The sequence below is a fragment of the Pteronotus mesoamericanus genome, unplaced genomic scaffold (genome assembly GCF_021234165.1).
Source record: "Pteronotus mesoamericanus isolate MK-2021 breed Mesoamerican mustached bat unplaced genomic scaffold, CSHL_Meso_final contig_177, whole genome shotgun sequence".
Taxonomy (NCBI): Eukaryota; Metazoa; Chordata; class Mammalia; order Chiroptera; family Mormoopidae; genus Pteronotus; species Pteronotus mesoamericanus.
This window is the reverse complement of record NW_026555073.1, coordinates 492,194-507,568: the sequence shown is the minus strand read 5'-3', so window position 1 is coordinate 507,568 and position 15,375 is coordinate 492,194. Positions and strand designations below refer to the sequence as shown.

Here is a 15,375-nt window from a genome sequence, read left to right as displayed (position 1 = left end):
TTCAAGTCCTCTGAAATCTTTTAAGGATTGAGGCCTAAATCCACCGTCTTAAATGAAAACCAACTCTGTAAATAAAACTCTGCAAGGTCCCAACAACAGTGGGTAAGACATCCACAGATAAGATAAAAAAATTCCGAAGCTACCTCTTTTGCAAGAATGTCGGTTATTACCCCCAAAAGTGACTGTAACTTCCTGTAATGTGTCTTTGACTGAAATGTGCTGTTTTTTGAAAATCTCAACTCTGTGTATATACTCTTAGTGAATTTGCTTGATGCATAAATATGTTCCTATTTACGTATTGTTTACTAAGTACATATTATTTACTTAAGCCACGTTATTTGCTCTTAGCATATTGTATCATGCTCTGAAAATTTGCTCCACCACATTTTATGAACACTTGACATAGGAAGGTTTTATGAATGTACTAAATAAGCAGGTAAATATATTAGGACTGAAAAATTTAATTTTGACAGTATTTGATATACTTGAAAAACTTGATTTGAAAAATCTTAATATTAAACAATTGACCCATTTATGTAATGTGAGCTTTTCTGAGTTTAGTCAGAGCCTTACGTTGTCAAAGAAATAAAGTCAATTATCTTTTTCAGAGAGCAAATCGTAAAAGATCATGGCCTGAGGGGCTGGAAATGAAAAGATCTTTGAGTTCATTAATTTCACTAATGTGGGTGATATACTACCTATTTTTCATTGGCATTCTGGGGATAGATGAGATTTTCCGTCGGCTGCAGTAACGTATCAATACATAGAGGCACCCCCGCAATACACGTGGACAAAGCACTGGGGGAAATACAGTCTAATGTATGGAATTTATAGCAGAAAGACCAGTAGTAATATATTTTAATTGTGATAGAACTTTTCATCTGTTTGGTTTTTTTTTTTTTTTAATAATTCAACTTTCCATTACTTAGCTGATGTCCATGAAGATCAGCAGTTGGTAAACATAGTGTTGATCATCCCCAAGTATGCAGTAAAGAGGGCATTTAATAGGAAAATCTTTGCAGATAGAGATGATTAAGTTAACCTAAGTTTAAATTAAACTTGCATTCTCCTTAAGAAATTAGACTTCATGCGACCTGGCTGGTGTGGCTCAGTGGCCTGCAGAGCAAAGGGTCACGGGATCGATTCCCAGCCAGGGTACAGGCCTGGGTGGCAAGCCAGGTCCCCAGTAGGGGGCGCATGAGAGGCAACCACACAGGGATATTTCTCCCTCTCGTTCTCCTTCCCTTCTCCTCTCTAAAAATAATAAATAAAATCTTTTTTAAGAAAAGAAATTAGACTCAGTGGTACCTTTACTATTCACACATAAGGAGTAGCTTTAACTTTGTTTTTCTTAAAGAAAAATTTCTTTAATAAATACAACATACTAACAAATACCATAGCATTATTATTTATTATCAACTAAATCTACACTGTACTTAAGCATATGAGAGTAGACAGTAGAGACAAGATGTGTTTAGTCACATTGAGAAAAATAAACCAGGAGATAGTACAAAGGGGAAAAGGTACATATTAGGTTCTAGTAAAAATCAACAGATAAAGTGAGATAATGTCTACATTTGGATGCAGTAAGATTTAAGAATACATCAAAAGGAACTCAGAACAAGTTGAGGAGTAATGTATCAAACAAGGAAAAAGTTTCAAGAGTAAAATTTTAATTAGTACAACCTGATATTTCTCTATAAGAAATGTATTCATTGCTACTCTGTATCTTTAGTCAAGAGTACAGAACAGATAAAAAAATAAAATTAATCCTTAATTTACTAAGCTTTATAGTAGAACCAAAGTGCTGTCAAGTTAAAACAAACATTAAGACATACAAAAATGATTACAAATATTGAAATATTTAATGAATAATCCTAATAGGACTGATATTTTGTGAAGATAAAGATTTATATTCTAATAGTTGCCACGGTTTCAGCATGTGCCGCAGACAGACTGTGGGAGGCATGTGATTTGTTGATATTAACACCAACTCATATCGAGAATCTTCATTAAATAGTGATGTGTGCATATTTTTGTTGAGATAATCTGAGGAAAAAATCTTAAGTGCTCTTAGTGAAGTGAAATAGGGAGGAACTACTGAAATCCTTTGTTTAAACTACTAAGCCGCCATATTCTATGTTTCTATATTTTTGAAAATAGGAGACAGATGCCTTAATATCATTACCAGTAAGATCCATAGAGATGAAACTTTTATGAGCACGTTGATATGTTAGCATAAAAAGATTGTGGGGAGCACAAGCTCACTAGAGAAATAGCACAGCAAACCCTTTAAAGCAACATGCTTTGTAATGCCTGAGTCCTAGTTTGGAAGGATGAACCTCTGAGACTTACTCCCCCGCTGGCAAAATACCTTTGAGAAGGTCAAATCTTTTGTCAGCTTATGCAAAGCAGTTCTAGAGCAGGAATGAGTTGGGAAGATATTTTTATTAACTTCAGATCGTTGCTCCCAAATATGTATCCTTACTGGTAATACATTGTACCACAGGATGACGTTCCTATCTTTGCTCCATTTTTTCTTTCACCAATATTTGAACATATGATCTAATCTAATTTAGATCTTTATATTTTTATTTCTAAATTATTTTATGGATTCAGTCTATCAAAAATAAATAGCCCTATGGAAATTATACATCAATAATACTAGGCATTTCGTGGTACAATATTTATAACTGCCCTTGCAATTTTAACACAATCAGACTTCACTGAGCATCTTGTAATAAGGTGCGAGGCTTCCTGTCATTCTTATAATAGTGCTCATCACTCAAATGCAAAGCCATTTTCACAATATGAAGTCTTCAGTTTTCCATGATTAATCGGATTTTGTTTTCTTTTTAAAAGGGCTGAATTAAAAAAAAAATAAAACTACCACTCACTTGTACGTAGTTCAATTAGAAAGTACTATTCCCAGCAGAATTTGTACATAAGACCCCTCTCAGGGAGTGCTAACTTTTCCCTGTGATTTGGCAAGAGCTTTCAAAATTAATGGTTGATTTCTCTATGAGTTCCTAACAGTCAAGGCTTTTTGATAAACTATTTAGAAAATGACATAAAAGGTGAGAGATCAGTGCACGGTGAACTAACTGCAGGTTTATTTTTTAATGTTGCTTAAGGCCATGTTCCTGATTTGGAAACACAATGCTATTTAAATGCAGATTACACTTCCCATGCAGGGTTTTTAAATGAAGATTAAGTTGTACTCACTCCCAAGAATAAAAGTCAGGAGGAATCTCCCTCCCTCCCTCCCTCCCTCCCTCCCTCCCTCGCTCCTCCATTCTTTCCTCCCTCTTCCTCCTCTACCGTTGTGAATGTTCCCAGTTTTTTCCCTTATATTAGGGAGAGGATTTACATTTGGTGTGGCTGCTCCCTGCTAAAAATTTGTAAGATACACACCTTGAGCAAAAAGATAGTGGGTCGTTTTTATGCTAATAAGTTTTTCTTAGTATTAAACTCATTCTGTCATTGCCATGTAGTTTGATCGGTTCCATCTGTAAATAATAAGAAAATATTATAATAAATTATTATTATTATATTATTATAATGACATAGGATAATGAAATTATTATTTAGTTTAAAGAATTTTAATATAAAATAAATTATTTAATAAATTATATTTATCATTTAAATTTAGTATTAATAAAGTAATGTTATCATTTAATTTTAATAAATTATTTGATATCTTAATATGATTTAAATAATTTACTTAAATCAAATTATTGTTATTATAATGACAGAATCATAAAAATATTCTATGTCACCACCGTGGTGAAGACAGCGAACTGTTTGCCAGAGTTTCAGCACAGATGCCAAGGACGCCAGAGAGGGGCCAAAGGGAAACAAGCTGAGACAACTGTCATAGAATAAACGAGGGAAAAAAAGAGGAAAAGAAACTGAAAACTCCGAACTCCATTTGTTTCAGGTGTCAATAGCCTCAAAATATTTAACTGGTATGATAACCAAAGCTTTTATTGAGAGGAGGTGATCTGGATCTTGTGAGGGGAGGGAAGGGAAGAAGAGAGGTAGAGAACGCGCGCCCCCTACTGGGGACCTGCACCAATTCAGAAGTCGCGGCGCCCTGTGCTGTTTTGCCCGAAAACTCTGCCCCAGACGTGACGCATGAGCGGGCGTGTCGTTATGAAGCTGCCAATGGCCAGTCGCCCACAGCTGCAGCCTCTGAGTCACCGGAATCGTTGAAATACCCATAAAAGAAAAGAAAGAGCTCAGTTACTTATTTTTTATTCTTTTTCCTACCCTTCTGTGGGCATCTTTTCATCTGTGTTCATAATGGCATTAGCTGGTCTTGACGAACCTACGACAACATGATGAGCATCCCAAAGTTAATTTATTTTAACACCAGTGCATTAACACCAGAATGCAAAGTGCAGGGTCGAGTTCTGTTTTCAACCATTTCCGCTCTCCCAGGACATAGCCCCCTGAAAAAAGGTGACATAAATGACATAAATTCTATTTGAAAGGTTTGTTCATAGAATCATAGAAGAAAAGTAAATTTTTCAGCCAACTGTTTGTCCATTATTAGAGAATTTTGCGACCCATAGTTACTGAAATGGTATGAAATGAAATAACAATCAAAACATACCCAAAGGTCAGAATGTCTCTAGGAATGCACACTGATTCATATCCTTAATATGTACCAAAGGAGTGTGATCAAGATGTACTGAAATCAGGTTTAAAGTGTACCACTCAGGCCCTGGCTGGTGTGGCTCAGGGGATTGAGCGCTGGCCTTTGAACCAAGGAGGGTGCTGGTTCAATTCCCAGTCAGGGCACAGGCCTGGGTTGTGGGCCAGATCCCCAGTAGAGGGAATGTAAGAGGCAACCACATATGGATGTTTCTCTCCCTGTCTTTCTCTCTCCCTTCCCTCCTGTTTAAAAATAAATAAATAAAATAGTTAAAAAAAAAAAAGTGTACCCCTCAGTACTTTCAAACATATGTGAGCTCCATCAGGCCATAATAGAACTAGATGCTGTAAGACAATGAAAGACATCTATTCTCACAAATTACGAGGATATATATAAAAGTCCAAAATCCTGCGTCAGTACTTTATGAGGAATATGAAGCTGGAATTGCCAAATCTCACAATGATGTTCTCTTCAGAATTATATATATATATATATATATATATATATATATATATATATATAATTGCCTTTGCTTTCCTAATTTAAGATTTAATTTGATATCTCACCTTATTTTAGAGCAGTTCTTTATAGATTATGAAGACTTTCATATATATTAGTTCATCTTGAACATGAACTGGATTTTCTTCTCCTTGCATGTGCTGTTTGTATAGACAGTACTGTGACCGGGGTTCATGCCGAGAAGCACGGTTTGACCTGAAGTTCAGTGTCTGTCCAGTGCTTCTGTGGACCTTCAACCCAGTTTGTAGTGTGTGCACATGACTTCTAAAATGATAGATGAAATGAGAAGCTATGTAAACGATGGACATTTTCAAAATTTCCCCTACCCCATTGCCGGCAGTCTGTTCCCTGTTTCCACGCCTGTGGGTTTATTTTGTTTGTTAGTTTATTTTGTTGATTAGGTTCCACTTAGAGGTGAGATCACATGGTGTTTGTCCAGTCCTGAGTAAATGGACCAGAGTTTTTTGATCCACTCGTCTACTGATGGGCACTTAGGCTGCTTCCAGCCCTTGGCTGTTGTCCATTGTGCTGCTCTGAACATTGGGGTGCGTAGGTTCTTTTGAATGGGCGTTTCGGGATTCTTAGGGTATATTCCCAGCATGGACTTGCCGGGTCAAAAGGCAGTTCCATTTTTAGCTTTTTGAGGAAATTCCACACTGCCTTCCACAGCGGCTGCCCCAGCCTGCATTCCCACCCGCGGGGCACGAGGGTTCCCTTTCCAGGGACTGAGAAGGACAGATCGGTGACATACAAGGTTATGAAATACATCATAAGGAACATAGTCAATACTATTGTCATAGCTAAGTATGGTTTTTCTCAAAATGCTGTGTATTTGTTAGATTTCAATGATATTCTTATTCTTGAAACTTACCTGTAGTTTATTCCATTATTCCTCATGGTTATTTCTTACTCCAAATGAAGGTCAATTCTGAAGTCAAACTATATACTGAATATTGTGTCACACAACACACACACCCTTAAGTTATTTATTTTTTAAGTTATTTATACATTCTCATAGATCTGTAAAAAATAAACATGTACAATAGAAAACATTAAAAATAAGAATCAATTAGGCATAACCACTGTTAAAATGTTGAGGTGATTGTTAAAATTTAAGAATATATGCATTTTGGGGTTTGGTTTTAAAACATTAGGATTATAAACATGCAGTTTATGGAAGAGTTTATGAGCTCTTCCAATGTCGTTAACTGTGCTTTAAACTTTTACTTATAGTGGATCTATTCTATTGTATACCCTCTATTGTATGTGATTCTTTTTGAGTAACTTAACATTTGACATTATATATTCACATAATCTGTTGTTTATAAATGGCGCATTTTAAATTTTTGCATATGCAGTAAAATATTTTCTCTATTGAAATGTACATGTACATTCTTATGTATATGCCTTTGTAGAAAAATTTAGTTAATAGCTAATAAATATTGCCATATCTCAGAGCTATATTAATTCATATTTTATGAAATACTATTATAGATAGCATATCAAGAGAGAAACTTGTATCATCTAATAAGAATCACTTGCCTCTGTTAGTCTATTGATTCACAGCTTGCAGTTCCCTGTGAATCAATGGTATTTCTGAAAAGCAAATTAACTGGCTGTCACTCAGATTAGTCCTTTGAGGTGCCATGTGAAAAACGACAATTTTTCCCTGGACGCAAAAACAATTCGGTGACCTTGCTGATCCTTACAGCCTCCTGGTAGCAGGGAGAGAGGGGAGAATTTTCAAAACGTATTCCAATTCAATAGAGGGAAATAGGCCCATTTTACCTTACTTCCCCCTGTTCTCTGATTGCCGCTGCCGTTGAGCCTTCCGACATGTTCATTCTGGAAACCTCATCAAGCCTCCTGGGTGGGAAGCTTGGTCTCATCCACGATCAATTATTTGGTGTCAGAATTTACATCTATCATCTCAAGACCGATTTTTTTTATGATGAATATATCCTGCTAACATGAGCTTGAAGAAAGCAATGAGCTATATCGAATTAACTATAGACTATAAATGGTATTTTATGGGGAAGGCAGATTAGAAAATAAATAAAAGCAGAGGACAGATAATAAACAAGTAGATATTTAACACTCCTTACAAGGTTTCTTTGTTTTAATTTACACGGATTAATTGAGTGGTAAAGATCATAAAGAATATCGTTGGCAAATTTTTAGAACTTAACATAAATTGCCTCACATTTTTTCAAATTAATGGCAGAGTTACTGTAAAGATTTTAGAAAACCAGAAATCATCTTCCATTCCAATTCCTAGGCTCACAGGGTCTGGGTTGCCTTTCAAAGCGCGATGATTTTCAATACAAGCAATTTGGCCTTGACCATCTCTCTCCAAACGTGACAGGTAATGAGCTATAGAGGGAATGCAGTTTGTTTGCCGTGTTCTTTTTCTTTTTTAGATGAAAACGATTTCAGTTTTCTATGAAAAACAAAATATTTGTTTTTAGATGAAAGAATGTAATTATTATATTTCATAGCATGTAAATCAAATTTAAAAGCCCGTGACAGATTTTAATTACAAAAAAATCAATTGTGTACATACTTTTGCATGCATGTAAATATGTATGTATGATATTTTTCTTTTTTTATTATTGTTCAGTTACAGTAATTGCCCTTCATTATTCTCTTCTGCCCCACCCACCCCCACCTCTCAATTCAGTACCGCCCCCCCCCCCCCCCCGGTCCTTTATACAAGTTCCTTGATGACCCTTCCCCTTCTTTCCCCCACTTTCCCCCCTTCTGGTCCCTGATATTTTCCCATCATTATTTGCAATGGTATGAATGTGAGCCACTGATGTTATAAACCCTGATATACACGGTTCATATTAGTTGTGTTTGTATTCTTTAATAGGACTAATGGAATCTAATAAAATTTCTAAATTATCTGATATACAAAATGTACTCCGTTAAAAGACATAAAATAGATTTCAATTATATTTTACTAACTCTACAATATTGGAAATAATTGCCAAGACTAGGTGGGAATAAACACAGGAGTTGAGTATTGAAAACTGCCTGTATTGTATTGTTCCTAGAGGTGTAATATTATCAGAACTATTTAGGTTTTGAAAGTATATATTATTACCTAAGTAAATAGCATGCATTACTACAGAGCTACAAAAAACTTTTAAATGTATAATCATTAAGGCATAAGGCATATTTTCAAAAAAGAATACTATAATAGTATATTGACTAACCTAAATTTATTTGATAAAAATTTTAAATAGTTTTAATAGTAAGTTTTATTTTACAACTTGTGAAACCACACAGTATCATGAAATGTCTAACTCAAAAATCTGCCTGCCTCAATTATATAACAATTGCTCTGTGAAATTGAAATATAATTCGAATGTTGGGAAAAATGTGTTTTGGGTTGAAATTGAAACACTTTAGGGATAGTAAAAAGATAAAGACATACTTCATATTTATTGAGTTGTTTAGATGCAATTTTACCTTTAATATTTTTGGTAAAAATACATAATATAGGTACATACAGTCACTTGTGTATAAGACACATTTTTATTATACCATCGCTGAAAAATCTCCCTGCATTTCATGAGATAAAAAGCCAAAAATAGGTTTGTGTTTCTTGCAAGTGTGGCTCCTCGGTCACAGGCTAACGAACAAGGAAGTGTGACTATAACAGTCTAAATCCACAGCTGCTTGAGAGTAGTCACTTCTGTAATTATCACTGACAGAAAACTCATGGATATAATGGAGCGTGAGAACAAGACATAGGATGCCCAGATAAGTGTGGATTTCAGATCAACTGCAAATTTTTAGGTTAAATGTTTCCAAATATTGAATAAGGTATAGTTACACTACACAATTCATTGCACTTTCTATGGAATTCAAAATTCAATGGGAATCCCGTACTGTTATTTGTCCAGTGCTGTGAAGAAGCGCCTTCAATCCTTTGGGTTGAATATAATAACCCGGTGTGGGAACCCTCTCTGTCAACCCTTATACTTGCCATGTGCCGACAGGGTTAATAGCACGATTATCATTAATGAGTCATTACTCAATCTGCCCACGAAAGTGATAAAGAAAAAGTATAGACATTTAACCTCTTCTATTTAAATGATAACTATAATTAATGTATTTCAATGTTCCTTCATCCCATTATCAGAACAGTTTCTATCACATACTCTTCTTCTTTTCCAATAATATGCTTTGTCTCTTCTAGAGAAATAGGTAGAGGAATGACCAAGTGGGTAGTTGAAAAATACTGTTACGTGGAAAAGCTTACAAGTGAGGACCTTGTTGAGCCGGTTCAGCAAGGACCCCGCCCTCTCGTGTTCTCTGGCTGCTTCACCTACTCGCCCTCCTTCGTTCGCTGTGTTCAGAGTTCCGCGCAGTGTTTGTTCCTGCGGTTCCTCTGGCTAGTTTACTTACATGCCGAGATTAAAACTGCCAATTTTCAGTGAGCATCTCCAACAATAGTAGGGGAATTTTAACTCATAAAAAAACTCTCAAATAAAACTGTAAAATCTGGGCTGACTGTTTCAAATACCTGTCCTCTGTATTTGGACCACAGGAAACCAAAGTCCGAACTATCAACCTCTTAGGTCAAAATCAAACAATAACAAGTTTTCCTGAAACGAATGTAGCAGTTACAACCTCATATTCCCCTAAAACGCCGCATGGAAACTCCTGAGGGAATACAATTGGGAAGCTAGTGGAAGAGTGAGAGAGATCAAAACAAATTTACAACAATATCTCATTCTTTTTCATGAGAGTTCAGCTTTGAACACTAATCAAGTGACCTGTGGAAGACCTCCATCATGTGAAATTTGCTATCAGAGATTAACAGAGGCATTAAGTGTAACAGTTTGACTGGCAATTTCTGGATAATGAACACTTACTTCAGCCTTCAGAGAGCGCGAAGGAAAGTGTCTATAAAATATGCATTTGTCCTCGCACTGACGTGCACGGGACCTTGATATCCGAACTGTGAGACACTGGGATTGGCACCTCTGTTTCCTGAAATGCATATTATATATCAGGCAATTAAATAAATATGAGGTAATAGATGGTTCTCAAAAGCAATTTAGAGGTCACGTAAGAGTAAGCGTTTAGAATGAAGGAAAAGATTGTCCAGATAAATTTGTTTAACCTCATAAGAGCGCATTTTTCTCTCTGAGACAAAACATATCAATTACACTCTAACAGTTATCTTCATTCCACTGCGCTGGCAATATATTTCAGTCTCCTGCAGATGGAAACAATTCTTTTGTAAGTGATTTCCAAAGAGAGATAGGGGGACAGAGTGCTCTGCAATACAGGGTTCGTCCAGAAGGTACCCAGCCATGTACTGTGAAAAACAGAGACATTTACTGAAGAAGATACAAGATACAAGAAACATGGTCCATGGGCAAGGATGCCTCGGTGCCCTTCCAAGGAGGCACCGTGGGGCCTCACACAGTTCTCCCCGTCGCCATCCGCTGCCCTGTCGTTTTTTCCTAAAAGTCATTGACAGCCTGAAACCCCTTCCCTTTCCAAGGAGATGTGAGTTTTGGGAAAAGCCAGAAGTCCCAAGACGCCCAATCTGGGCGGTAGGGGGCTGAGTCCCCTGGGGGATTGGATGCTTCACCAAAAACCCTGCTGGAGACGGGATGCGTGAGCGGGCGTGGTGTCGTGATGAAGCTGCCAGTCACCCGTTGCCCCCAGCTGCGGCCTCTGAGCCACCTCAATAGTTTCCGTGGAGGGATGTTCAAGCTTCATGCAAAATTGGATGCAGATTCCTTGCTCTGCTAGCTCAGTCATTTTGAATGCGACGGCCACACAGTCCACATGCGCACTCGACGGCCTCTACCGCCCCCACGGACCAGGACAGTGAAGTCGTCCTTGTTCACGCATGCGCGTTCCAGTCCGCTCTCCTTGGCTGCTGGGTTACATCAGTGTCGGGCAAACCATTCTCATTATATGAACAATGATCTATCTTCTTCCAGACAGACCTCGTATGTTCTTTGTGAATATACATTTTTATTATCCTGCTATATATTGTATTTTCCCAGTATACCTCATTGATATGCATATTGGCAGATTTTTAGTCATCATTAAAATCTTACCTTTAGTTCAAGTTGCCTTTTCAACATGATCAAATAATCAACTATATGAGTACATCACATTTTCCCTATAAAACACTACTGTGATATCCACAGGGTATTGGTTCTGCGTGAGGATAATATACTTCCCCAGGAAAACATTAATTTCTTTAAAGTTAAATGTTATTAGTGAGTTACAGAAACCCTCCAAGAATGTTGTTTTAGGTGTAATTAATTTTAACTCCACTGATTCACAATGCAGGTTATTTTGAATTTGCACTGAGTTCATCTGGGCTTGTCTCATGCTATCTCTTTGGGAAATAGTTTGTGAAGCTTATTAGATGATGTCAATAATATTAAAGGATACTAACAAAACTGTTCTTAAAAGAATATTTTAGCAGCATGCATTCAAATGGAAACTGTTAGAACATTAATTGCACTTCTGTTTTTGTGCACTTATTTAATATTGATTCACTAGTAGATGGTGAATTTGTATGTGCTTAGATATGCAACAGTGAAGTTTATCATAAAAATTTTAAAAATTAAACTACGATTTTCATCCAAGGTGTCCTGAATTACTGAGAGTAAAAGCTTTAGTTTTTATAAACTGTACACACACACTTTGTGAACGATATTCTGTACACCAAATTGTGTGTAAGATTTACCTTTGGTAGCTCTGGACATACGATTTCATCTGTCTGTACGTCATGAATAGTTTTCTTTTTTATCAAAAATGTGACTAACTATAGCAATAGCCTTTAGTTAAAGGGAAAAAAAGAGGTTTTTTAGAACAAATAATGCCAATAAGGTTCTGGTTATTTATTATGAAACTTGACTGCTGTTTGTCACCATAAACAAACAGCATAAACATTAACTCAGAATGGATCCAAGACTTAAATAGAACACCTGAAACAATAAATTACATAGAAGAAAACAGGCACTAAACTTATGGACCTTGGTATTAGAAAGGATTTTATGAATTTGACCTCAAAGGCAATGTAATCAAAAGTAAAAATAAATGCATGGGACTATATTAAAACTAAAAAGCTTTCACACAGCAAAAGAAACTGGTGGCAAAACAAAAAGGTTACTGTCAAGATGAATTTTTGAGAGAAGCTCTAGAGATACCATAAGTTAACTATATTTTATAGAAAATTATCATTTGAACAATAATATTGCCTTGCTCCACCACACTTTTGGAAAGCAATTTAGGTGAGATACTATCTGCCCTTGACTTGGGGCGGCAAACACACAATACCATGTACAGATGAATACATTCAGCCCAATACATTTAATAAAAAAATTTAAAAAAAGATTATGTCAACTGTTTTTCTGTTTAATCCAAAAATTTGCCAAATTTTGGAAACCTTATGATTTTACTCGTACGTGGGATATGAAACTGAAGCTCAGAAACACAGGGTTTCTAGGTGGTCCCCAGAGGGCAGGGGAGTAGAAAAGGGTAGAAGGTTTGACTTTGGTTAATAAGATCACACAATGCAATGTCCACATGAAAGCCATATGATCTTATTAACCAATGTTACCCCCAATAACTTTAATAAATAGGAAATAATATGTAATAAACCATATCTTATTTCAGTTAAAATGACTTTGTATCAATTTGCTTATCATAAATAGGCAAATGATTCGATATCACAACTATATTTATTGTTGTAAAATATAAGGCTCCCCGATCAATCGCTTTTATGATGACCAGGAAATTAAATTTTCCATTATAGTTATATGTGCATAGTTTATAATTTAATATCACCCCTAATATATAAACCTTTATGTTCCCTATTTCTCAAATACAACTGTGTAAAAATGTAGAATATTTTAAATTTTAATGTCAGAATAGTTATTTAATAGAGATATTTAGCCTTAATGAAAGTGAGTCATTACACATCTTACTCTTCAGTTGTCCTTTTGAAGATTTATAGGGTCATGAATTTATATTTTTAATTTGTAGGGTTTTGTCTTTTCAGAGAATTGATGTTTTTACTATCGTGCAACATCCTTCATTGGAGCTAATAACATTCCTTGTTGTACAGTTGTATTTTATATTGATGTAGCTACTCTTTTTATTTAACCAGTGTTTTTATGATGTGGTTATTGATATTTGATACCAATTGGCATTCGGAAATTTTACAGAAGCCTTATAAAGGAGGTTTAGAAACCTCCTTTAGTTTAATACTAAGAAGTTTACATCTGTAGTTTATTGTGTCATTAAACTGATTTGTGATTATTTCAGAAACTGGGAAATACAGAAATCAATTATGTTTGAGATAATTGTAGCTATACGTCATTCTTGAAATAAAAAGGCATTTTAGAGTTCAGTAAACTATATTTTCAAATTAATTTAATTTATCTTTAGATATATTCTCAGAGTCATTAATTAGATTCTTAATCAAATGGGTAGTTATAATTGGTTAGTTCATTATATGTTTCGATGAGTGGTTTTCCCATTCATTTCACTTACGTCCTTACTGCCTGTTAGTTTGGAACCATATATCAATGGACTTTTATGTGCAGGTCAATGACCCTAGTTCGCATTTGCAGACTATGCACCTTTGGGAGACGAAGGGAATGCACCCTCATTATGAAAATGAGGTTCCATCTGCGCGCTCCGGCTTATTTCTGTTTTCTCTAGGAATTCGTTTCTGACAAATCAGGAACACACGGTGAAAATGCTGGGCGTCTCTGATGTATTTGTGTATCGGTTGTTAATTTGTCCCGTAGCCACGACCTCTTTTAAGTAAAACGTTTCGCCTTTTGTTCCCCCCATCCCCCCCCACCCCGCAGCCGCAGAGGTGACGGTGCAGCCGCCCCTGGACGAGGTGCCGGACACCTGCACCCACGAGTGTCTGATCCTGGGCCACTCGGACTCCTGCTGGATGCCCGCCGCCCTCATGGCCCGCGCCGGCCCCAGCCCGCCCGCGACCCCGGCCTCGTCTCGCCGCCGCCAGAGCCCCCCGGTGACCCAGGCTGTCGCCCTGAGTCACAGCCCGCCGCGCGCACAGGTCTCTGCTCTCCACCTCAGCCCCGCGGCCGCCCAGGGCTGGGGCGCGGGGGCCGGGCCCGAGGGTCCGCAGGCTCTCGATCAGGGGGCGCAGGGGGGCGCGCGGCCCCACTGTCGCAGGGATGACTCGGTGAAAGTCATCGCCTTGAAAACCTTCGCTCCTGGGCCGCAGGCCCGGGCCCCTCGGGATGGCTCTCCCGGCGTGGATGAGCATCTGTTTTAAGGCCCCGACAGCTGACTCTCACTTCTCGACAGCATGTATATAGTCAAGCTTTAAGACCCAGTTTCAACGACTATTCCCAAATGTTAGGTTTGTACATAGTTATGTAAATAGAAACAGATACCAGAACAAACTCTAGAGCTAGACCCTTAGTCAAAAGGCAAAGAGCAATTCACCATTTAATTCGGAATGTGTATTTAAAAAGAAATGAAAAATTCATTCCCTTTTGTACAGAAAGGCTTACCATGTTAGATATTAATACGGAGTGTACAGTATTTCTGATGCACTGTGACTTCATTTATTTTTAACAAAATGTGCAATATTACTGATTTTTTCCATTCTGATTTTTGTAGACCTAGGAGGTAACAAACGGAAAGCTAGCGGATATCTGATTTTAGTTTAGCTCAACTTTTGTTCAGATAGCATTAGAAGGTAGATGTAGGATAGCATTTTTGTCTCTTTGTTTGAGACTTCTTGGTCTCTAGTTTTTTGTTATTGGTGTTTGTACAAAAGTGCACAGTACAGCGTGTAAATAACTCTTATATTTTGTCTCTGTCTTTTTTATGTTTTCTACCTTTATTTGAAGAATATATTGTGATAGAATTTGTATATACATTTTACGTAAAGAATATATATATACACTGTACAGATTGATGTCTGTAACCTATTCTCTACTCTTTAGTAGAGTTCGAGACACTGAAGTGCAATAACTGTGTCCAAATGGGCCTCTTTCTATAAAAAATTATTTTTGTAATTTAGTGTAACGTGCATCAGAAATTGTGTTGTATATGCAATTTAAGCCTAGATTCCATTATTAATTGGCTCTTTATCTTCTGGAATTTGTACATAACAGCCTGGAAATCACAAGAAAAGTGGATGTATTTGACGTGTG

The 15,375-nt window shown here is 36.8% G+C and overlaps 1 protein-coding gene across 1 annotated transcript in view; it reads left to right on the top strand.

Moving 5' to 3' along the window:
* PCDH11X (protocadherin 11 X-linked) overlaps nt 1–14,486 on the top strand; it is a 376,452-nt gene extending 361,966 nt beyond the window's left edge. Inside the window, exon 8 of the mRNA XM_054566617.1 lies at nt 14,047–14,486. Coding sequence (XP_054422592.1) covers nt 14,047–14,486 — 440 coding nt within the window. The remainder of the gene's footprint in view (nt 1–14,046) is intronic.
* The last annotated feature ends 889 nt before the right edge of the window (nt 14,487–15,375 follow it).